At 42.8% G+C, this 25,808-nt stretch overlaps 1 protein-coding gene across 3 annotated transcripts in view; it reads right to left on the bottom strand.

Moving 5' to 3' along the window:
- The window catches only part of LOC123754497 (uncharacterized), a 126,582-nt gene that overhangs the window by 94,150 nt on the left and 6,624 nt on the right, over positions 1-25,808 (bottom strand). For all 3 annotated transcript variants that reach the window (XR_011229030.1, XM_069326323.1, XM_069326322.1), the window contains exon 2: positions 16,792-17,771. Coding sequence is in view for 2 of the 3 variants with exons in the window: in XM_069326323.1 (XP_069182424.1) it covers positions 16,792-16,915 (124 nt within the window). In the remaining variant the exon portion in view is untranslated. The remainder of the gene's footprint in view (positions 1-16,791; positions 17,772-25,808) is intronic.

The following is a 25,808-nucleotide window of genomic DNA, read 5'->3' as shown; positions in this document are numbered from 1 at the left end:
TCACTATGGGAGAGTGTGTGTGGGTGAGAGTGGTGTCACTATGGGAGAGTGTGTGGGTGAGATTGGTGTCACTATGGGAGAGTGTGTGGGTGAGATTGGTGTCACTATGGGAGAGTGTGTGTGTGAGAGTGGTGTCACTATGGGAGTGTGTGTGGGTGAGAGTGGTCACTATGGGAGAGTGTGTGGGTGAGAGTGGTGTCACTATGGGAGAGTGTGTGTGTGAGAGTGAATAGTGTGTCAACTCTATCAACTCTATCAAGCATTCATAGAGTGAATAATGTATAAGTATATATTCTACACATTTTTCCTGTGAGGTTACAACACCTGTAAACTCAGTTGTTTAGGTCCCCCCCCCCTCCCGTCACGGAGAACCAATAGGCTCTTCTGTTTCACGTGTTGACATTCGTGACGTCATCGTTAGTTTTGATTTGCGAAGTTTGTTTACATTCGTGACGTCACGGCGGGCTTGGCGTCCTGTTGCCATAGCGACGAACAAAACACTGCTGTTCAGACGCGCTTCAGGAAACTGCAGCTCAGCGTACCACATAGCCAAAGGTGCACCAGAACATAGACTCTGGTCAGGGTACCGCAAGGAAAATGCTGGCGAGAATAGGCCACGGGAAAGCAGCACGTTGGCAGCGAAATACCTACGAGAGGGATTAGTTTGTAGCGTGGAAAATGGGGGAGACATACCTTGAGGTTACCTTGAGGTGCTTCCGGGGCTTAGCGTCCCCGCGGCCCGGTCGTCGACCAGGCCTCCTTACAGTAAAGGCTGTAACTTTTAGCCGTTAGCCGTTGGCTGTTACAGTATTTATTTATTTATTTATTTATATATATACAAGAAGGTACATTGGGTTTGTGAGAATACATTGGATAGTACAGTATTTACATTCTTGTAAAGCCACTAGTACGCGCAGCGTTTCGGGCAGGTCCTTAATCTAGCAGATAATTTTAAGTAGGTAATTTCTATCAGAATTGATAAATGATAAAGATACATTGCAAGAGTAAAGGACAGGCCCGACCATTCAGTAAGGAATGTGGCCAAGTGGACTCCTGGAGGTGATGTATGACTGCACAGCATCTAGCAGCTTGGACGCGCAGTATAGAAACTCTGAGGGCATTACGAAGGAGCCGAGCACAACGTTTCAGCAAGGCATCAGCACCAGATCACACATTAGTCAAAGAGGAAGTGCTTTGATATCATTATATTAGTTTGCAGAGATTTGTTTTAGTTCATTCAGTGGGTTTCCAAAGCCTCCTTGGAGTGAGTTTAGGAATTTTGTATTCAATCTATAGATATAAATCATATTCATACACAGAGATCACACTAACGTGATGCATCAAATGAACAAATCCACAAGGATTTATTGTAAAAGCCTGGTTTGTGCCTCGGAGAGGCTACGGGATCCAGTAAGTTCAGTAGAACTTCGGTTTCAACCCTTTTTAACCCTGTCGTAGCTCAGTCGATTAAGGCAGTGTCTGGGATGCTCCCGGACGCAGGTTCGAATCCTCGACACGGCCCGTGTGGATTTGTTCATAAATCATATTTATCTATGCCTCTATATCTATAGAAGCGACGTCTATTTGCCTGTTCGTGGTTGGGGCCGAGGTACTTGGGGCTAGGTAAGGTCTTTAGTGGAATGCACTAAGCCAGTAATTAGCATTTGGAAGAGATATAAGGACAAGGAACTGGTATAGAACGGAGCGAACGAATGGTGCCTTCAGCCATCCACTTGAACCACTGAGGACCGAATGCATACTTGCTTGAAGAGAGGCCCTTTGCTCTACCAACCAGTCGAAGCAGCTGGGGGAATGCACTTGGGGCTAGCCTCGAATTTTGCAGTGTGACTGGTCTTGTGTCTGGGGTTGACATGGCTGGGTGGGATTTGAACCCCATGTAACTCCCTTTTGCATTAAATGACAAATCATACAGCTGTATTACATTTATAATAGGAGGAGAGGAGGAGGGGGAAAGGAGGAAGAGGAAGGGGAAGGAGGAATAAGGAGGGAGGAGAAGGTGGTGGTATGTAGTGATGATGACAGCACGTAGTGAACATGTCTGTCGCCCAAGTAATCCCAGGTACCTCTAGTTATCATACAAGGCAGTAGGCCTCAGTTCAAGTTTATTTCAAACCTTCAAAAGTTTTTTTTTTTTTTTTTTTTTTTTGAGATATATACAAGAGTTGTTACATTCATGTACAGCCACTAGTACGAGTAGCGTTTCGGGCAGGTCCCTGGAATACGATCCCCTGCCGCGAAGAATCGTTTTTTCATCCAAGTACACATTTTACTGTTGCGTTAAACAGAGGCTACAGTTAAGGATTTGCGCCCAGTAAATCCTCCTCGGCCAGGATACGAACCCATGACATAGCGCTCGCGGAACGCCAGGCGAGTGTCTTACCACTACACCACGGAGACTGGTTAACAAGGAATAATTGTACAATGTTCTTGCTTCCAACAGGCTGTGAGAGTCTCGTGAATACCACAAGTGTATTATTGCTCTGAGAGCCAGAGCACAAGCCTGGGCAGCCACTGAGGAAAGGCTCCAGGAAAGACATTCACTTTGTCCACACGAAGAGTGAGGGAGTCGAGCATCAGTGAAGTACTGTATATAGAGGCTTGAGAGGGTATAGAAGTACTGTATATATAGATGCTTGAGAGGGTATAGAAGTACTGTATATATAGATGCTTGAGAGGGTATAGAAGTACTGTATATATAGAGGCTTGAGAGGGTATAGAAGTACTGTATATATAGAGGCTTGAGAGGGTATAGAAGTACTGTATATATAGATGCTTGAGAGGGTATAGAAGTACTGTATATATAGATGCTTGAGAGGGTAGAGAAGTACTGTACATAGCTGCCTGAGAAGGAATAACAAAGGGGAATAAGGTAATCATCAGGGGTAAAGCGCCAAGCCATTACGACTATATAGCACTGGGAAGGGGTCAGGATAAGGATTTGGGATGGGACGGGGGGAAAGGAATGGTGCCCAACCATTTGTGGACGGTCGGGGATTGAACGCCGACCTGCAGGAAGTGAGACCGTCGCTCTACCGTCCAGCCCAAGTGGTTGGGCAAACAAAGGGGAAATAAACAAAATTTAAAAAATATCAACACAGGATAGAACTGGAAACAAGAGACCTGGATAAATACTGGTTTGTAAACAGGGTTAGGTTATGTTGAGTTGATTTCGTGTCCCCGCGGCCCGGTCCTCGACCAGGCCTCCACCCCCAGGAAGCAGCCCGTGACAGCTGACTAACACCCAGGTACCTATTTTACTGCTAGGTAACAGGGGCATAGAGTGAAAAAAAACTCTGCCCATCGTTTCTCGCTGGCGCCCGGGATCGAATCCGGGACCACAGGATCACAAGTCCAGTGTGCTGTCCGCTCGGCCGACCAATTCCCTCATTGTTGTTGATTTATGAAATAAATTTCTGGATAACATAACATACAAGGGATTGATGGATTGTTTCAAGTGTAGGTTAGACATACTGTATATATGTATAAATAAGTTATAGTGGATATAAATACAAGCTGCCTCACACTGCCCAATAGGTCTTACTTGTTATGCTTTTATGAATTAAAAGTATTTTATTTTTTTAATGATCACTTAGATTTATCAAACACTTTCTGAACTTAACTTGTCAAACAACAAAAATTCTTAGATCAGGCACATGATTAATATATAAATTAATCCCAAGCAGAATGCTTAACACAGCCCCGCTCCTGTGCCAGGTAAGTCCACTACGGGCTCACCATAGCCCGTGCTACATGGAACTTGTTCCAAGTAGCTGAATCTATAACAACAACAACAGACTGCTTAATCATAGCATATTTTATTAAATAAAATATTAAATCATAGCATTTTTTATTAAAAAAAAACGATTCTTCGCGGCGGGGATCGTATTCCAGGGACCTGCCCGAAACGCTACGCGTACTGGTGGCTCTACAAGAATGTAACAACTCTTGTATATATCTCAAAAAAAAAAATAAAATATATACATGCTATAATATAATTCAAAATAAAAATGGCCTTTTGCTGAAGATATTGCAAATAAACACTTCAATGTCCATCCTTCTCATTTTGACCTGCCAATTATACCAGTTTCTTAAGTGTATTAAACTAAAAATATAAAACATCCATTTTCTAAACTAACATAATAGTAGTAGGCATCCATCAGTCTCAGGAGACTATGGAGTGGCGCTCTGGTGGTCGGTCTGGAGTGGCCTCTCCAGGGCGCAAAGCCAGGGTAGGTTGATTCGGGGGAGAAGCTGTTACCCATGCAGCAGGTCCCCCCCCCCCTCTCCACGGCGCTGAAAGTCTCCAATGGGAAGGCATACGCCAATACGATTGGTTCCAGCGCCGTCGCAGGAACATATAAACACACAATAAAATGAGCGGAAGGAACTTTCAGGATATAGCGCCAAGCCATTACGACTATATAGCACTTGGAAGGGGTCAGGGGTAAGGATTTGGGATGGGATGGGCAGGGGAGGAATAGTGCCCAACCACTTGTGGACGGTCCGGGATTGAACGCCTACCTGCATGACGCGAGACCGTCGCTCTACCGTCCAGCCCAAGTGGTTGGACAAAATGATCATGTGGCGGGACAACACGGTGCAGAATAACCCAAGCTCTACCAGCACCTGGACCGAGGTTCGAATCTCAACATACAAGTAATTATCAAATAAAGATATCAAGTTGGGAAGACTATGTAAATTAAATTATCAGGGGGAAAGCGCCAAGTCATTACAACTATATAGCACTGGGAAGGGGTCAGGGATAAGGATTTGGGATGGGACGGTGGGAAAGGAATGGTGTCCCAACCACTTGTGGACGGACGGGGATTGAACGCCGACCTGCATGAAGCGAGACCGTCGCTCTACCGTCCAGCTTTAAGTACAATAGCACTTATAGCAACGTAAAAGTGAAGTAGAACATCTATTCTATTTTTAAGATCTGCATAAGTGGCATATTCAATTAAAGCAAAATATTAAGAACTTTCCCTATAAGAAAACCTTAACCAAATCATATATAAACGAGGTCTCATTCTAACATGAAACAATGAAACATAAACACTACTTTATTAAAGTCCAGTTAGGGTTTATTATTAGTATTATTTATTTATTTATTTATTTATTTATATACAAGAAGGTACATTATTATTATTGTCTACCACAGACGTGGCCAGACAATTACAATGCTAACCAGCATATATACATTTTCTTCTGTAGGGTTGTGGAGGTTATCAGTACATCAGAGACATATAGGTTTTCTTCTTAACTTTAAAGAACAAATAAAAGGAAGAGGCGTCCAGTGTACACTTGTATTTCTCCAGTAAGTCCGTCCCGATGACGAAGGGATCTATTTCCTCCGGATTTGGATGAAGATGTAAGTCCTACTCCACATACACCTTGCCCCCCATGTGTAGCCTCAGTGTCCTGGGAGGACTTTTCTCAAGTCCTATTCTCTTTAAATACAACACTGAGACATACGTCTGATGCGCCCCTGTATCGATGTGTATTTTGTTTGTGCAATCGTCAGGTTCTGAGGTAGGTGGCAGCGGGATTCTAAGGTATGATGATTTGGATTCACACAATCCAAACCCTTTATCTTGAAACCTTGGCAGGTTCTTGAAATAGAGGTCAGAATGATCCCGTTTAAACTGCTGTATTACATGGTACTCAGTCATGAGAGGGAAGCTGAAGAAAAGTGCGGGGCTCGGCTCTATGTTGAAGATATTATCCATTTCTGGCGGGTAAATTTTGACTTTAGTGACCAACTCCTTGTTGTTTTCTAGTTATAATTTAACATTATCCGCAGTCCTAATATTGAGGTTTCTGATTTCGCGGAATAAGCCGACTTTACAATATTCGCTGGAGGATACTTTCTTATGTAACCCAAGTTTTCTTGCATTTTTGTCTTGAATAAAATTCACCGTAGTGCCGGAATCCACAACCATGGTGCAGGACTTGCCCTTTACCCTGGCTTGGAGGAGATTATGACCATCCAGGGCAATCTTTTCCAAGCCCTTCAGGGATGGGGGGTCAGTGCGTACAGGAGGTTGAAGTAGGAAGATTGTAAGCACCTTTCCATCGGGACTGACCTTATATACAGTAGGGCCATCGGTATATTTTGGTCTTTTTCCGCGACCATTGATGGTGTGGCAGCCGTCCTCCTTCCTCTTGCAGCCACGGCCCCGCACTTCCTTCTTCTGTGTTTCCATAACTAGAGGGGTGAAGGGAAAGGAGGAGGGCATGAGCTAGATCACGACTCCTCGTTCTAACTTATCTTACAGTGAGTCGCGCTCACTAACCTACAACTGATATCCGACTTACATTAAATTTAGTCAAGCAACATTATCATCTTTTCGTTTCAATTTCTCTTTTATATTTGTAAACAAATATAACACTTTATGTATTACCAAATACTCTTTGGTAAATACATCAGCACTGTATAGTTTGTGTTACGAATATTTAAATAGTTGACAAGAGCCGCCAAATCTGAATATTTTGCGCCGTTTTGGAGAGTAAACAAAGAATGCAAAGGTGCAGCCCCGCTGGAGGCGTTCCAACAACGCGCGCCAATATTGGTAAACAAACATTTAACTTCAATTATCACGTCTTTCCTAATAATAAAAAAATATAAGTTATAAATATATGCAATGCCGCTATATTTTAGATACAAATACAAATCGCAATAATTTAGGAGGACCCCTAGAGAGGTTAATGTTGTGCGGCGTTTGGAAGACTGGACCAAATGAAAAAAATTGGAAGCCTCTTGAGGCCGTGTTGATCTACACTGTATAATATCTCATACAGAATAGGGAAGCAGCACATTATTCTCTATACCTAATTTTGCTAATTAAAAAAAGTTACTTTTTAATAATAATATAATAATTTATTTGCAAAAAGGTACAATGGGTTGGTGAGATTAAATAGGATTGATATTTTATTCTTTATGCTCAATTAGTATTAAGCTTTAGTCATTTAAGTTTTTCATGCCCGAAACGCTTTGCGTAATAGTGGCTTTAGGCATTGTATGTACTAGCCCTATCTATAAATCCATCACTCTTTGTAAAATCTCTTGTATGTATATACCTTACCTAAATAAACATTTGATTTGATTTGATTTAATTTGATATTTTTGCATTCATACAAACCCACCAACACGCTTAGCGTTTCGTTTTTTTTGTATACTAAATATCCAAGTATCATTCTCGCAATACCTTCTTTTGTTTAAGATACAGCTATATATTACAGCGTTCCGGTAGTTGCCCCTTAAGCGACGGCTTGCAGACAATGTCACTTGTGGTTTGAAATACTAAAAAAAAAAATGCGATTATTATCGCCCAAGGAGAGAGTATTATACCATTGTTCTAACTTTCACACAACGTAATGCTCTAAGGCTTCGCTAATATCTAGTGCGGAACTGATGCTCTTTTTAGTATCAATGTTGTTCTTGCTATTGTTAGTTAGTATTTTATTATACGCTTTATTATTAATACTGTGCTTGCTACTGTTAGCAGTCTCTCTATTATTTATGTTGTGTTTGCTACTGTTAGCAATCATTGTTGTTGGGAAGCATTACGTGTGGAAATACAAGCCGCGAAGGCTAATATATTAGTTTCACTTTTATGTAGCCTAGCGGGGCTGTTTTTTGTTGTGTTTATGCAGCCTAGTGTATAGATGGGTTATGGACGCCTCTCAGTATTTGGAAAGCTCATAAGTGCTTATTACATCTCTAGAGGATAATTAAAGACTATCAATCAACCCCAGGACTAAACTTCCCGTGCATATATATATATATATATATATATATATATATATATATATATATATATATATATATATATATATATATATATATATATATATATATATATATATATATATATATATGTATATATACATATATATATATATATATATATATATATATATATATATATATATATATATATATATATATATATCAGAGCTTTGTAAACAAAGCTTCCTTTGTAAACTCCGCTACGGTATACTTTGCTAAAGTAAACCAGTTAAAGGTATAAGTTATTATTTCTAAGTTGATGGACTTAACCTTGGGAGGTAAACTTTCACTGTTTGGAGCGTTGGAGCAAGTTTCCCCTTGTACCTGATCATGGGGCCCCCTGATCCTTGTAGCTGATGATGGGGGGCCCCCTGACACCCCTTGTACCTGATCATGGGGCTCCCTGATCCTTGTACCTGATCATGGGGGCCCCTCCCTGGAAACACAAACCGAAACTGTCTCTATTTTCCGCTTGTTACAACTTGTAATAAAGTTGTTACATCTTGGCTTAACGTGTTTATGACGTATTAGAACGTTGTTACAACTTGCTATATTGGTTGTTATAACTGGTTAGGAGGTGTTAAAACTTGTCCGAACGTTGTACCAACGTCGTAGTTTCGGTGTGTGTTTGGCGGGCTGATCCTTGTAACTGATCATGGGGGCCCCCTGACACCCCTTGTACCTGATCATGGGGCCCCCCTGACACCCCTTCGTGTTAACACACCTTATAACGAAAGCAGTAACACCTCTGAAGTGCATACAACAGTACAGAACGACCACTAACAGCCCAACTACCCCCAGAGGTCGTCCAAGAGACCAGCCAAACCACTTCCTCCCAGCTACACCAATCACTGACCCACATCCGCTTCTTGGACTGACCCCGTGACCTGGGCGGGGGAGGGTCGTTGAAGGTCACTTGTTGCCCCTTAACAGCCGACTCTTAATTCACGGTGTAAGGGGGCGGGGGAGGGTGTTAAGGTCAGGATAGGTCAGCAAAGGTCAGGGAGCTGCCGCCCACTTGGGTGGGTGTGGAGCACATGACTGTAAAGCTGCCACCCAGTTGGGTGGGTGTGGAGCACATGACTGTAAAGCTGCCGCCCAGTTGGGTGGGTGTGGAGCACATGACTGTAAAGCTGCCGCCCAGTTGGGTGGGTGTGGAGCACATGACTGTAAAGCTGCCGCCCAGTTGGGTGGGTCTGGAGCACATGACTGTAAAGCTGCCGCCCAGTTGGGTGGGTGTGGAGCAAGACTAGTAACTGTGTGACTCACCATAGATGTAAAGTGACTTGTATAGTGACTGTTGTGAGCCTCTTGTTGAATCACTCGTCATATAAGAACATTATTGACATGTATATGTATTTATATACATGAAGTATACGAGAAAATAAGCAGCAAGAAAAAATATAGGCCAATAGGCCTTCTGTAGTTACTTTCACATGTATGTTTTCATATCCAATTTATACCCATTGATTCGTGTTCTGTCACCTCACCTAAAACGAATATAAGCATGATATAGATGTGTAAACCTGTCTTTGAAAATGTAAGAAGCCCTTGCGAAACGCTTTTAGGCGTCAGACCATAAATATAAAATGAGAAAATGAACTTTGAAGAGTTAATATTTCAATTACCCCCCGACAGTGAAGAAAAACGTAAGAAATATTGAGAAGATTCGTATTAGAATCATTAATCTTACCCTTTCGGTCATATTGAACAAAATATGTTTACAAGAAAGACTGCTACCAAAATATACTAATATATATATATATATATATATATATATATATATATATATATATATATATATATATATATATATATATATATATATATATATATATATATATAGATGAGGAGGTTTAGAATGGTGCCTAACCACTTGCAACATCGGGGGATCGAACGCCGACCCTGCAAGAAGCGAAACCGTCGCTCTACCGACCAGTCCAAGCGGTCTAACCACCAACAAGAACAATTGAACACCGATGACTAACGACATTCATACAAGCCGCAATGACCCATTCAAATGTCCAATATTACAAACTCCGCCATTGTCTCTCTAAACGCAAGATTAAATCACAAAGAAATTATTACATTTTGATTTTAAAGAACGCATTTAAATTTACAACACCACCGAGTGTTCTTGAACCCATTATGATACGAAAATAAATCGATATAATACCTTAAATTATGTAACTAGTTGATAGTGTAGCCTACTTAAAATTACCCTACGAAACGCTATGTGTATTAGTGTCTTTAGGTATTGTATGTACTAACTCTATCTATAAATCCAACACTATGTTTGTAACTTATCATCTATGTACGTACTTTTACCTGACTAAAAATTTGAATTTGAATTTGAATTTGAATTACGGGCGGTATAACCGTCATCAGAGAATATAACGGAGAGAGTTTCACAACACAACGTACTTCCTATTACGGTCACCCACCACATTAAAAGTACTTCATATTACGGCCACCCACCACATTAAAAGTACTTCATATTACGGCCACCCACCACATTAAAAGTACTTCATATTACGGCCACCCACCACATTAAAAGTACTTCATATTACGGCCACCCACCACATTAAAAGTACTTCATATTACGGCCACCCACCACATTAAAAGTACTTCATATTACGGCCACCCACCACATTAAAAGTACTTCATATTACGGCCACCCACCACATTAAAAGTACTTCATATTACGGCCACCCACCACATTAACCTCTGGTTTACAGACTTTGGAAGACCTTGAGAATGTGACCACTATTCAACCTGCTCTCTCTCGCTTACCTAATATGAGCGGGGGTGGGTTTTTTTTTTTTTACCTACTGGAGCCACTGGGAGATAGGGTAAGTTTGGCAACTCTGTTTGGTGCTTGTCTGTTTTGATCAATCATCTGTCTGTTTGGTTTGTTTATTGTTTGAGTTTATAGTGTTTTGTTTGTTTGTACGTGGTTAATTTTAATTATTTTATTGGCAAACATTCGATTCAGCGTTTTTATCTTTGGTTTTATAAATACACACAAACACACACGCGCGCACGCGCGCGCACACACACACACACACACACACACACACACACACACACACACACACACACACACACACACACACACACACACACACACACACATGGAGCCCGTACCTTGTCAAGCACAAGACGAAGCTTGACAAAGTCCAAAGGTATGCTATTAGACTAGTCCCAGAACTAAGAGGCGTGAGTTACGAGGAAAGGCTGCGTGAAATGCACCTTACGACACTGGAAGACAGAAGAGTAAAGGGAGACATGATCACTACCTACAAAATCCTAAGGGGAATTGACAGGGTAGATAAAGATTAACTATTCAACACTGATGGAACACGAACAAGGGGACACAGGTGGAGAGTGAGTACCCACATGAGCCACAGGGACGTTAGAAGGCACTTTTTCAGTGTCAGAGTAGTTAACAGGTGGAATGCATTAGGCAGTGATGTGGTGGAGGCTGACTCCATACACAGTTTCAAGTGTAGATATGATAGAGCCCAATAGGCTCAGGAACCTGTACACCAGTTGATTGACAGTTGAGAGGCGGGACCAAAGAGCCAGAGCTCAACCCCCGCAAGCACAAATAGGTGAGTACACACACACACACACATAAACACACACACACCTAAGCACTTACACCTAAACACCCAGAATACGACCTTGTAAGCACCCCACACACTCACCCACACACACACACACAAACACACACACACACACACACACACACACACACACACACACACACACACACACACACACACACACACACACACACACACACACACACACACACACACACACACACACACACACACACACACACACACACACACACACACACACACACACACACACACACACACACACACACACACACACACACAAGTAATAGCACTCCTCTTAACAATCGTCTGAACAATGGCAGTCTACCGAACAATTATGGACAGCGACGCAAACTTTTGAAATATACGAGTTCTGATCTATATGTTTCGCCTCCGGGCGGGCATTGGTTTTTTGTAGGGTCTGAGGTGGCCGTTATAACTGGTGTTCACTGTAGAGTTGATTACCAGGCTAATTGGCACAGTAGTTCAAGTAGGCTGTGATGGTGTGTATTTACTATTTGTGGTGGCGTGATCGAGCGGTTATAGCTCCTGGACCCCGCCTTTCTGACCTTCGGTTGTCTGATGTACTGACTCCTGACCTATTTTGCTCAATTGTATCTACTACATTCTCTCTCTCTTTCTCTCTCTCTCTCTCTCTCTCTCTCTCTCTCTCTCTCTCTCTCTCTCTCTCTCTCTCTCTCTCTCTCTCTCTCTCTCTTTACACACACACACACACACACACATGGGGGCCTCGCAGTTGAGTGGACAACGCTCTGGGGTCGTAGTCCTAATGTTCCGGGTTCGATTCCCGGTGGAGGCGGAAACAAATGGGCACAGTTTCTTTCACCCTGATGGCACAATAGATTTGTGATTTCTGTATAAATTCCACCTCCTGCACTATGGAATACACGAAATTATCAAAAGCGAAACCACCTTTGAAACGATGTTAAGCTACACTTATCAAAGAAAAAGTAACGTAGAAGATTTGAGAGTTATCATGTGGGAAAACTTTACTTTCAGAAAGCACATAAAGTAGGTGTCATAACTGCAAGAAAAATGACAGGTTGGATATACTCACTAGGGTGGTTATCTTGAGGTTATCTTGAGATGATTTCGGGGCTTTTTAGTGTCCCCGCGGCCCGGTCCGCGACCAGGCCTCCACCCCCAGGAAGCAGCCCGTGACAGCTGACTAACTCCCAGGTACCTATTTTACTGCTAGGTAACAGGGGCATAGGGTGAAAGAAACTCTGCCCATTGTTTCTCGCCGGCGCCTGGGATCGAACCCAGGACCACAGGATCACAAGTCCAGCGTGCTGTCCGCTCGGCCGACCGGCTCCCTCGGTGGAGTAGTACTGTTGCACACTAACAGCCCCATTCAAAGCTGGAGAAATTGCTGACCTGGAGAGTGTGAATAGATCTTTCTCATCTATAATCCACTCAATAGATCATGTAAATTATTGGGATCGTTTATATATTCTAAATATGTATTATCCTGGAGTTCAGGAGAGATACATAATAATTTACACTTGTAAAATATCAGAAAGACTGGTTCCACATGAGACCAGAAGGCATGGCAGGATGTGCAGAATACCCCCGTTGAAGAGCAGAGGTGCAACAGGTACACTGAGAGAGAACTATCAACATCAGAGGCCCGAGACTGTTCAACACGCTTCCACTACACATAAGGGACATAACTGGCCGACCTCTCAGTGTTCAAGAGAGAACTATCAACATCAGAGGCCCGAGACTGTTCAACACGCTTCCACTACACATAAGGGACATAACTGGCCGACCCCTCACAGTGTTCAAGAGAGAACTATCAACATCAGAGGCCCGAGACTGTTCAACACGCTTCCACTACACATAAGGGGCATAACTGGCCGACCCCTCACAGTGTTCAAGAGAGAACTATCAACATCAGAGGCCCGAGACTGTTCAACACGCTTCCACTACACATAAGGGACATAACTGGCCGACCCCTCACAGTGTTCAAGAGAGAACTATCAACATCAGAGGCCCGAGACTGTTCAACACGCTTCCACTACACATAAGGGACATAACTGGCCGACCCCTCACAGTGTTCAAGAGAGAACTTTACAAACACCTCCAAAGGATACCTGATCAACCAGGCTGTGACTCATTCGTCAGGCTGCGAGCAGCCGCGTCCAACAGCCTGATTGACCAGTCCACCATCCAGGAGACCTGGTCAGAGACCGGGCCCCGGGGTAAGGGAATCAACACACGATTCCAACAATCCATTAGCCAGAGAGAGAGAGAGAGAGAGAGAGAGAGAGAGAGAGAGAGAGAGAGAGAGAGAGAGAGAGAGAGAGAGAGAGAGAGAGAGAGAGAGAGAGAGAGAGAGAGAGAGAGAGAGAGAGAGAGAGAGAGAGAGAGACAGACAGACAGACAGACAGACAGACAGACAGACAGACAGACAGACAGACAGACAGACAGACAGACAGACAGACAGACAGACAGACAGACATTTGGGTCACAAGTCCCTCAGACAAGCACCAACCACAAAGTCAACTGTGTTAACATTTTCGCAACCTGCTCGGCCTTGTTGGGGGGGGGGGGTAGAGGCTGTGGGTGGTTGGACAGTTAGCGGCCTCACCCCTCAACTATCCTCGTGTGGTATACTGTATACTTATCCTGGTGTACCTTATTGTAAACTCCTCCTCTACTCTTCAAAGTAAACTCATTCTTGATTCCTCATAACTCAGGGTAAATTTTCTCCTTTACAACTCATAGTAAACTTCCTTTACTTCTCACAGTAAACTCCTCCTTTACTTCTCATAGTAAACTTCCTTTACTTCTCATAGTAAACTCCTCCTTTACTTCTCATAGTAAACTTCCTTTACTTCTCATAGTAAACTCCTCCTTTACTTCTCATAGTAAACTTCTCCTTTACTTCTCATTGTAAACTTCTCCTTTACTTCTCATGGTAAACTGTTACATTTCAACCAGTTAAATTAGCTCCGGGTCTACACCAAGAGGTATACTAGTGAGGTGCACCTAAGTATACTAGTAAAGTTTACTCTAATACACAAGATGCGCTTGTGGGATGCCAGCAGCCAGCACCAACAACCTAACCGACCCGTCAATCTAGGCCAGAGCGCTTAGTGGCTAGCACAAACAGCCTCACTGATCAACTATGGAATGACGACCTCAAATCTGGCCCGTTCTCTGAATTTGCAACTTCGTGCAAACATTCAACTGTTTTGTCTAGCTAGACACGAAGCTCAACCTTGAGGGGGTTGAGCTCTGGCTCTTTGGTCCCGCCTCTCAACCGTCAATCAACTGGTATACATGTGTGTGTGTGCCACATACACACATGTGTTTGTATATGTATCTAATGTCAGCATATATATATAAATATATATATATATATATATATATATATATATATATATATATATATATATATATATATATATTCCTAGGCCTACCCAGCAAATTGGTCTTTTCAATATCCAGATAATTTAACATATGACCGAAATTATATGTTTACAGCTTAAATATATTCAGTGCCGCGGACAGCGCGCCTCGCTAGGCTCTGATTACTGACACTGCATGTTCATCTCTCATTAACTACCTCACTAACGGTGCCTGGGGGACCTGTGACCCCCAAACTGCCTCAACCCTTAATTACTCAGTTAGCAATCAGACCGTAACGAGCTCCTGACTCTAGTTAGCATGAATTGCTTGTTTTACATCCTTAAATATGGTGCGTATGTTTGAGAGAGAGAGAGAGAGAGAGAGAGAGAGAGAGAGAGAGAGAGAGAGAGAGAGAGAGAGAGAGAGAGAGAGAGAGAGAGAGAGAGAGAGAGAGAGAGAGAGAGAGAGAGAGAGAGAGAGAGAGAGAGAGAGAGAGAGAGAGAGAGAGTATCACAAGAAGATAACTAATCCTTCTTAACCCGTTCTCTCAGTTTCTCACTCCGTAAACAAACTCCTGTTTGGCTTATCCTAATCAAATCAAATCACACAGAAACACGTCAAAATTACAATGCTGTAATCCGCGTTAATACGTCATATTTGCAACAGTTCGGTCGCTTCAGTAAGACTTACAACGTCTTAAGGGCAAACCACCTAATTCAGACCTTTAACAAGTGACCTTCTCAGACGCGATATTGACCCGTAAAAACTGGCTGTGTTGGGCTGTTAGCTGGTGAATGAAGTTCTTGATAGACCCCTTGAGTGTATACTGACTAGAGGGAGTATGATGTCATGATACTGATGCTAGGATTAGACCCCCTTGAGTGTATACTTACTAGAGGGACACTGCACATCCTGCCATGCCTCCTGGCCTCATGCGATGTTTTTTCCGATTTCCATAACTTTAACTCTCCCTTCCCTTCTCTCCATCCCTCCTTCTCTATTTTCCATCCCTTCCCTCCTTCTCCTTCCCTCCCTCCTCCTTCCCTCTCCCGTCCCACCCCCTCCCTCCCACCCCACACGATGACATTCGCGCTGCTAAAATCGTCTCGCTATCGCGTGAGAGGCAGCCAGCGCGAGCGACTAGGCTATGGTTGACCTATTGGGGGGTGGGGGGCGGTGTGGAGGCGCTCTAGCGTGGATTTGAACCTTCACGCCCGTCTAATAGATCGATTTTATTACGGAATCAACCTATTCGTTAAATCCAGAGAACGGGATGAGCTATCCACTCGGCGTGGGCTTACGTACCATTATTTATCTTAGTGCAACCATTGATAGGCCTATATATTTATAAACACTGATAGGCCTATACAGTCAAAACTCTATGAATTAAATAAAAAAATAAGGTATAGATGATGTATATTTGTTCTTTGTCTTTTATGATGGAACGTTAATTAACTAAAATTAAATAGGTAAATAGGCTATTTATAATTGTAAAAGCAATTACGATAAGTAACAAGGTGGTTGAGAACCATTACATTGGAGAACTGATAGTTGGAAATGCGGGGTTCAGGAGCCAGATTCAGGAAGCCGTTACGCAAGCACTTACGAACCTGTACATCTTTTATCAATCTTTGGCGGCTTTGTTTACAATTATTAAACAGTTAATGAATTCCGAAGCACCAGGAAGCTGTTTATAACAATAACAACAGTTGATTGGCAAGTTTTCATGCTTGTAAACTGTTTAATAAATGTAACCAAAGCCGTCAAAGATTGAGGAAAGATGCACACGTTCGTAAGTGCTTGCGTAAGTGCTTTCGTGAATCTGGCCCCAGGTTGGCAGCGTAAATGCTTTACAAATTCTTCAATTAAAAAAAAAAAGGTCCTTCAAATTTAAGTATGTTTATTGAGACAAGAAAAAAATACATCTCAAAGGGATAGAGTAGCTCAAAATAAATTTAAAAAGGCCCTTACCTTCTCCCAAGACGGCAGACGCCTCCGCCATCAATAATACCAGCAACAGGAAGATGGTCGTATCCCTCATCCTGTCTATTGCTCTGTTGTCTCCTGAACTCTTTAAGAAGTTCTCCATCTTCATGTGTTCCTTTATCCTGCTCCTGCTCTTAATTTGTTCACTTCATGTTGCTTCGCTTTTGTGATTCAGCCATATTTTATATTTGCTGTTTTAAACTAGCCTATGTTTTTTTCAGATTTTTAATAGCAGGTTATTTTCTTCCTGATTTAAATTCATGTTGTTTTCCTCTAAAAATAAAAAACTTCTTATTTTTTCTGTCAATGATATCATTATCCATTTATCATTTGTTCAGACTACTTTTAACTCGCGTTTAGTGTCATTCCTTAATATAAAATCAATATTTAACAACCAATAGTTATCAGAAATCACTGTTTATATCAACACTCGATGCTTATTTTCATACTTAAAATATTGCTTATAATAAATTTCAACCACATACGTACGTATCTTTAGCTTTATTGAATCATATAATTATATAACGTAATAATGCTTTTTCAATGTTTATCCAATCCACTAAGGCACCTGTGTTTGAAACTCTGCAATTAGACGACGGCCTCGTGCTTTTAACTTTTGTCTAAATATCAAATGCTTCAGATATAACTTTACCTCATCTCCCTACATTACTCTAATTCATATAATTCTGAAATCTGCATAGTGGTACACAAGTTTACTACATATAATTGACAGAAATTCCAATCAAGAGTCTCACATACAAAATCGGACACTTGTTTACACACACACACTGAGTTCTCTTGCATCTAGGTACAGTTTGTTTCACTTTGTCGATAATTTCTGCACTAATCTCGATCGAAATGGCGCCTCATATTCCAGTCACCATTCATTTTGCTGAACATTACTTCAGTACTCATGCTTTGAGGAATATATTGCAAAATTTATTCTAGTTTTATACTTTGGTAACCTGAAAATAGAAAATATATTACAATAAATTGCATTATGTAATTAATTATGATATTATCATTCAAGGGGAAACGATGGGTAATAGTCAGTAGGCTATAAATAAAAACAGAAAAACGCAATCAAAAGAATTTAATTGTAATGATCACATTTGTGTTTGCAATTATCTTGGCCAATGGTAATGTTGTTAGTGATGGCAAAATATGTAGGCGTTAGGCATAATGATGACGGTAATGATCGGGGATGATAGTGATGAATATGACAGTTGTGATGGCAAGGCAGTAATATTCCGGGAACATCAACAAAATCCTCGTAGACTTGAGGCAAAGTGAAATTCACACCAGTTCCTCCATCTATCATCATTCTATTGTGCAGGAAGTACCGCACGTCTATGGGTCATCCAATAACGTTAGCAGACTTCTAGATGTTACCACTGCTAGGCTTAGGCTCGGCTACAAGTACCTCTGGGAATTTGTAACATCTGCTGATGTAGATTTGACTAAATGTAAACTCTGTCAGCAGAACTATTCGCATACTTTGCGTCATTATATAATGGAATGTGAAAAAATCGCGGAATTCAGAGATATCACCATTAATGGTGTCCAAAAAATGTTTAAGTACTTCATTCATAATGATGTGCTGGCCGAAATCTTAGTGAAGTATCCAAAATTTGCTGACTGTGGGTAATACATGCATGACTGTAAAGCTGCCGCCCAGTTGGGTGGGTGTGGAGCACATGACTGTAAAGCTGCCGCCCAGTTGGGTGGGTGTGGAGCACATGACTGTAAAGCTGCCGCCCAGTTGGGTGGGTGTGGAGCACATGACTGTAAAGCTGCCGCCCAGTTGGGTGGGTGTGGAGCAAGACTAGTAACAGTGTGACTCACCATAGATGTAAAGTGCCTTGTATAGTGACTGTTGTGAGCCTCTTGTTGAATCACTTGATAAAAAAAATTATTGACTTGTGTATTTGTGTAGGTGATTGTAAATGTATGTGTATGTATATATGTATAACATGTATATGTATATATATGGACATGTATGTATAAGCATGTGTACATGTATATATAACATTAATAATTGTGTAACTAGAGTCAAAAGATTGTTATTTGCTTAGCTAAACGAACTAGAGGGTTCAGTTCCTGAACCGATTATGTGCCTCTGTAACCCTTTACACCACCGCCCACGGGATGGGTATGGGGTGCATAATATAGCAATTGAAGTGATAAAGACAGTAATTAACGACGACAATTCACATTGAACTAGGCGTAACAATGACGTCAATAAAACCAAACAAACAATATAAATTATTGTTTACCACAAACATTAATGTTAAACTAATAATATTCCACAGTTTTAGGCTAGGCTAGGATTTTTTTTATTTCTTGTTTATCTATGTTGCTGTTATTAATAGCAATATATATATATATATATATATATATATATATATATATATATATATATATATATATATATATATATATATATATATCGTAGCCAGCAGTTTAATATCTAACTCGTCGAATTTTGTACGGAATCGACCCATTGATTAAAAACACGATTGATTAGTAGTCATTAAAGCGACGTTTTCAATGCATCGGTGACGATAAGTTAATTGGTTGTGGGTTGGTGAGGGTCGTATGTGTCTGGTTTAGGCAAAAACAGTGGCATTTTTTACGTTTCTGGTTTAGGTAAAACAGTTGCAGTTTTTACGATTCTGGTTAGGCAAAACAGTGGCATTTTTTACGTTTTTGGTTAGGCAAAACAGTTGCATTTTTTACGTTTCTGGTTAGGCAAAACAGTTGCATTTTTTACGTTTGTTGTTAGGCAAAACAGTTGCAATTTTTACGTTTGTGGTTAGGCAAAAAGTTTTTTGTTTACGTTTTTGGAATGGACAAAGCGGTTGCATATTTTTACGGAGCAGCAAATTGATTTATTTATCTATTTATATACAAGAAGGTACATAAGAGGGTAAACAGATAATATAGAAATTAAGTTGAATTTACATTCTTGTAAAGCCACTAGCACGCATTCAGGCCAAAATGGAGAGGACAGGATGGAGTTAGCGTGGGTCAGGCTATTCTCAACCTCAGCTGGGGGGAGGAGGAGAGATGCTGGGATACTCTTCATCCTAGTTCTCAATCCTAGCAAGGTGGTGCTCTGTCATTGTCATCCTAATTCACTCCTAGCAGCGTGGCGTTCAGGTACTCAGGTACTCTAGCTCACTCCTAGTATCCTAGTGGTTTATTATAAAAAGTGGCTGAGGGTACGAGGGGGGAAGGGGGGGATTGATGGAGTACTGTTACATGTGTTGTTTCTATTTTAGTACCAACTCCCAGCTAGTTAACGATGGGGCTAGGTGGAGGTGTATTCATTCTCTCTCTCTCTCTCTCTCTCTCTCTCTCTCTCTCTCTCTCTCTCTCTCTCTCTCTCTCTCTCTCTCTCTCTCTCTCTCTCTCTCTCTCTCTCTCTCTGTCTCTCTCTCTCTCTGTCTCTCTCTCTCTCTCTCTCTCTCTCTCTCTCTCTCTCTCTCTCTCTCTCTCTCTCTCTCTCTCTCTCTCTCTCTCTCTCTCTCTCTCTCTCTCTCTGTCTCTCTCTCTCTCTCTCTCTCTCTGTACTCTCTCTCTCTCTCTCTCTGTCTCTCTCTCTCTCTCTCTCTCTCTCTCTCTCTCTCTCTCTCTCTCTCTCTCTCTCTCTCTCTCTCTCTCTCTCTCTCTCTCTCTCTCTCACATGCTTGCATGTCTTCAACGCAATCAAATTCAACAACCTAGACTCCTATTGCAAAATCAAAATTATATGAAAACTAACTTGTCGATAAGTCACTCTTCACTATATATTTTCCGACTTTCAGATAATGATTTTGACATATTTGTACTTTGTGCATTGTACTCTGTGACTCTGTCCATAGGCTGTACTCTGTGACTCTGTCCATAGGCTGTACTCTGTGATTGTCCATAGGCTCTACTCTGTGACTGTCCATAGGCTGTACTCTGTGACTGTCCATAGGCTGTACTCTGTGACTGTCCATAGGCTGTACTCTGTGACTCTGTCCATAGACTGTACTCTGTGACTGTCCATAGGCTGTACTCTGTGACTCTGTCCATAGGCTGTACTCTGTGACTCTGTCCATAGACTGTACTCTGTGACTGTCCATAGGCTGTACTCTGACCCTGTCCATAGGCTGTACTCTGTGACTGTCCATACGCTGTACTCTGTGACTCTGTCCATAGACTGTACTCTGTGACTGTCCATAGGCTGTGCTCTGTGACTCTGTCCACAGGCTGTACTCTGTGACTCTGTCCATAGACTGTACTCTGTGACCCTGTCTATTGGCTGTGCTCTGTGACTCTGTCCACAGGCTGTACTCTGTGACTCTGTCCCATAGGCTGTACTCTGTGACTCTGACCATAGGCTGTACTCTGTGATTGTCCATAGGCTGTACTCTGTGACTGTCCATAGACTGTACTCTGTGACTGGCCATAGGCTATACTCTGTGACTCTGTCCATAGACTGTACTCTGTGACTCTGTCCATAGGCTGTACTCTGTGACTCTGTCCACAGGCTGTACTCTGTGACTGTCCATAGACTGTACTCTGTGACTCTGTCCACAGGCTGTACTCTGTGACTGTCCACAGGCTGTACTCTGTGACCGTCCATAGACTGTACTCTGTGACTGGCCATAGGCTGTACTCTGTGACTCTGTCCATAGACTGTACTCTGTGACTGTCCATAGACTGTACTCTGTGACTCTGTCCACAGGCTGTACTCTGTGACTCTGTCCACAGGCTGTACTCTGTGACTCTGTCCATAGACTGTACTCTGTGACTCTGTCCACAGGCTATACTCTGTGACTCTGTCCATAGGCTGTACTCTGTGACTGTCCATAGACTGTACTCTGTGACCCTGTCCATAGGCTGTACTCTGTGACTGTCCATGTACTCTCTCTATCCATCTTCTTTACTCTGTCCGGACTCAGTATAGGCTTCGCTCCAGTGATCCGATGAGGAATGTGAAATCCGCGTCCCTTGGTAGTTCACTCATGCGTGTGATGGCGTGGTAAACTAGCCACCGTTAGCTTAGGTAACAACCAATCCCTGAAGCTATGTAACGAACCTACGGCCAGAGTTGCTATAGGTATGGTCGTTCCTCTCGTCCTCTAACGACCTATCCACCACACTGGCTGCTGCTGCTACATGCATGGTCGTTCCCGTCCTCTAACGACCAATCCACCACACTGGCTGCTGCTGCTACATGCATGGTCGTTCCCGTCCTCTAACGACCTAACCATCACACGGGCTGCTGCTACATGCATGGTCGTTGACGTCCTCTAACGACCACACGGGCTGCTGCTACATGCATGGTCGTTGACGTCCTCTAACGACCACACGGGCTGCTGCTACATGCATGGTCGTTCACTCTCTTAACGACCTAACGACCACACAGGCTGCTGCTACATGCATGGTCGTTCCCGTCCTCTAACGACCTAACCATCACACGGACTGCTGCTACATGCATGGTCGTTCACGCTCTTAACGACCTATCCACCTCGAGGGCTATTACGGCCGCGGTCATTCACGTCCACTAACAACCTAACCATTCTGGAGAGTTGCGACACGCGCCATCAAAGAGGCTAACTACCCTGCGCGCCTCAATGGCCGCACGCGCGCGCAATCTGTCACGGTCCGCCAGGCATAACTAGACTGGTAGCCTGAGGGGCCAGATTCACGAAAGCACTTACGCAAGCACTTACGAACCTGTACATCTTTTCTCAATCTTTGGCGGCTTTGTTTACAATTATTAAACAGTTAATGAGCTCTGAAGCACTAGGAGGCTGTTTATAACAATAACAACAGTTGAATGGCAAGTTTTCATGCTTGTAAACTGTTTAATAAATGTAACCAAAGCCGTCAAAGATTGATGAAAGATGTACACGTTCGTAAGTGCTGGCGTAAGAGCTTTCGTGAATCTGGCCCCAGGTGCAGGAGTAGAGTCTAACACCTGAGACAGGAATGTAAACCCCCTACGTCATCACTGTTCTGTAAACACAACACACCTAACCTATTCTAACACAACACACCCTAGAACAAGCAACCTAACACAACGAACATCAGAGATAAAATACATTAAATATATATATAACCTATACAAATGCATTTTAGTTATTAAAATTTATTTTTAAGTAGGCTATGAAGGGTTTGTGACGTCACTATGACGTGGCAGTGTTCATGGCGGTGCAGGTTTTAGACCCTCATGGAGTAGCAGCCTAATGTAAATTAACTTTAAGGTTAGTTAAGTCTGAAGCACAATCGATGAACGCGCTCTGAGAAATAGGACACAAAATGAACAATATTTCCTACCGAGCGTCTGATGTGCATAATATCATCATACTGAGTATATTAGCATATGTTAATGGGAGATATAGGTTGACAGAGCGCCATAAATGAAGGTACTGATGAGGTTCTCAATCTCTGTCTCTCTCTCTCTCCGTCTGGTGTCAGAGTAGCTGCTGCTGCTGGTATTGCTTTTGCAGATGGTGGAGAGCGCACGCGCGTGTGTGTGTACTCACCTATTTGTACTCACCTATTTGTGCTTGCAGGATCGAGAATTAGCTCTTAGATCCCGCCTTTCCAGCCATCGGTTGTTTACAGCAATGACTCCTATCCCATTTCCCTATCATACCTAATTTTAAAACTGTTTAATAGTGTGTGTGTGTGTGTGTGTGTGTGTGTGTGTGTGTGTGTGTGTGTGTGTGTGTGTGTGTGTGTGTGTGTGTGTGTGTGTGTGTAATTACCTAAGTGTAGTTACAGGATGAGAGCTACGCTCGTGGTGTCCCGTCTTCCCAGCACTCTTTGTCATATAACGCTTTGAAACTACTGACGATCTTGGCCTCCACCACCTTCTCACCTAACTTGTTCCAACCGTCTACCACTCTGTGAAAGAAAACTTTCTAATATTTTTTTCGGCACCTTTGTTTCCTTAGCTTGAATCTGTGTCCTCTTGTTCGTAAAGTTGCTAGTTTCAAGAATTCCTTTTTGTTAATTTGGTCGATTCATGTTAGTATTTTGTAAGTGGTGATCATATCTCCTCTTTTTCTTACATCTTCTAGTTTTGGCATGTTTAACGCCTCTAGTCTCTTGTTTTCAGTTCCGGAAGCTATTTTATAGCGTGCCTTTGCACCTTTTCCAGTTTCTTTATGTGCTTCTTGAGATTTGGGCACCCCACAACTGCTGCATATTCCAGTTTTGGTCTCACATATGTCATGAACAGTTTCTTGAGTATTTCACCATCCATATAATTCGTCATCAATAGTGTGCGCGTGTGTGTGTGTGATGTGGGCTTCAGGAAACGGGTTTGGTGTGATATCAACTCCTAGATCTTTCTCTCTGTCCGTTTCATGAAGGACTTCATCCCCCATTCGGTATCCTGTGTCTGGCCTCCTGTTTCCTCCGCCTGTGTGTGGTGTGTGTGTGTGTGTGTGTGTGTGTGTGTGTGTGTGTGTGTGTGTGTGGTGTGTGTGTGTGTGTGTGTGTGTGTGTGTGTGTGTGTGTGTGTGTGTGTGGTGTGTGTGTGTGTGTGTGTGTGTGTGTGTGTGTGTGTGTGTGTGTGTGTGTGTGTGTGTGTGTGTGTGTGTGTGTGTTTACTAGTTGTGTTTTGCGGGGGTTGAGCTTTGCTCTTTCGGCCCGCCTCTCAACTGTCAATCAACTGTTTACTAACTAACTACTAACTTACTTACTACTTTTTTTTTCCACACCACACACACACACACACACACACCCCAGGAAGCAGCCCGTGACAGCTGACTAACTCCCAGGTACCTATTTACTGCTAGGTAACAGGGGCACTTAGGATGAAAGAAACTTTGCCCATTTGTTTCTGCCTCGTGCGGGAATCGAACCCGCGCCACAGAATTACGAGTCCTGCGCGCTATCCACCAGGCACACGAGGCCCTGTGTGTGTGTGTGTGTGTGTGTGTGTGTGTGTGTGTGTGTGTGTGTGTGTGTGTGTGTGTGTGTGTGTGTGTGTGAATCCGTTGATTGACTGACGGTTGAGAGGCGGAACCAAAGAGCCAAAGCTCAACCCCCCCCCCCCCGCCAGCACCACCAGGTGAGTACACACACCAGGAAATAGGGGCGACCACTCACACTGGAAAAATGCCACACAGCGCGCGGAGAACATTATACCAGAGAGAGGGAGGAGGAGGAAGGAAGTGGTAGGGAGGTGTAGGGTGTCGTAGAGGGGGGGAGGAGTGAGGGTGATCTCGGGGGGGGGGGGGGGGGGGGGGGTTACGGGCTCACCATAGCCCGTGCTACTTGGAACGTTGTTCCAGGTAGCGAATCTTTAACAACATCCCTCGGGGGGTGACCTTGAGCACAAGGACAAGGGTGATATGCTTTAGGGAAAAGGGTGGAGGGGGAATGCGTGTGTATGCGCGCGCACCGGTATGCGTGCATGCATATACAACCTATGTATAACAAACGAAGCAATACCAGGCAATCGAGACAAATCAAAACAAACAAAATAAACAAAGCAACAAAGAAGTACATCAACCACGCCCTTCCCCCCCCCCCCCACGTTACCGGAAACGGTAAGATTCGTTACAACTTTTTCCAAGATGGCGGCCGGAGAAACAAAGGGTTTTGAGGGCGTGAGGCGGCGGGAACAGACGAGTAATTAGGGGTTTTGAGAGAGGAATAAGGGTTGTTAGGGACAAGATATGTACTTACTAGCGCCTGAAGGTCGAGATGAGGGTGGGAAGGGTTAATTAAAACACGGGGAAGCCGACTATACAGCAATGAACCACAAAATCAAAATCTAACACTGGAAGCCTCATCTGAAGCCCCCCACGCGGTCCGTCTAATTACCACATGCTACCACAAACTACACAAACTTCAGAAAGCTTCCTGGCAATACGTTAGTAATGAATAAATATGATATATGGGAATAAATATGATATATTTACTCATTATAATGTTGGTGCTGAATGTACAACACGAAAAAACATAATTTTAATCTGAAAAAGTATCTTTTTATAAAGAAATTAGAC

Source organism: Procambarus clarkii, chromosome 18, assembly GCF_040958095.1.
Source record: "Procambarus clarkii isolate CNS0578487 chromosome 18, FALCON_Pclarkii_2.0, whole genome shotgun sequence".
Lineage (NCBI taxonomy): Eukaryota > Metazoa > Arthropoda > Malacostraca > Decapoda > Cambaridae > Procambarus > Procambarus clarkii.
This window is presented reverse-complemented; position numbering and strand designations above follow the sequence as displayed.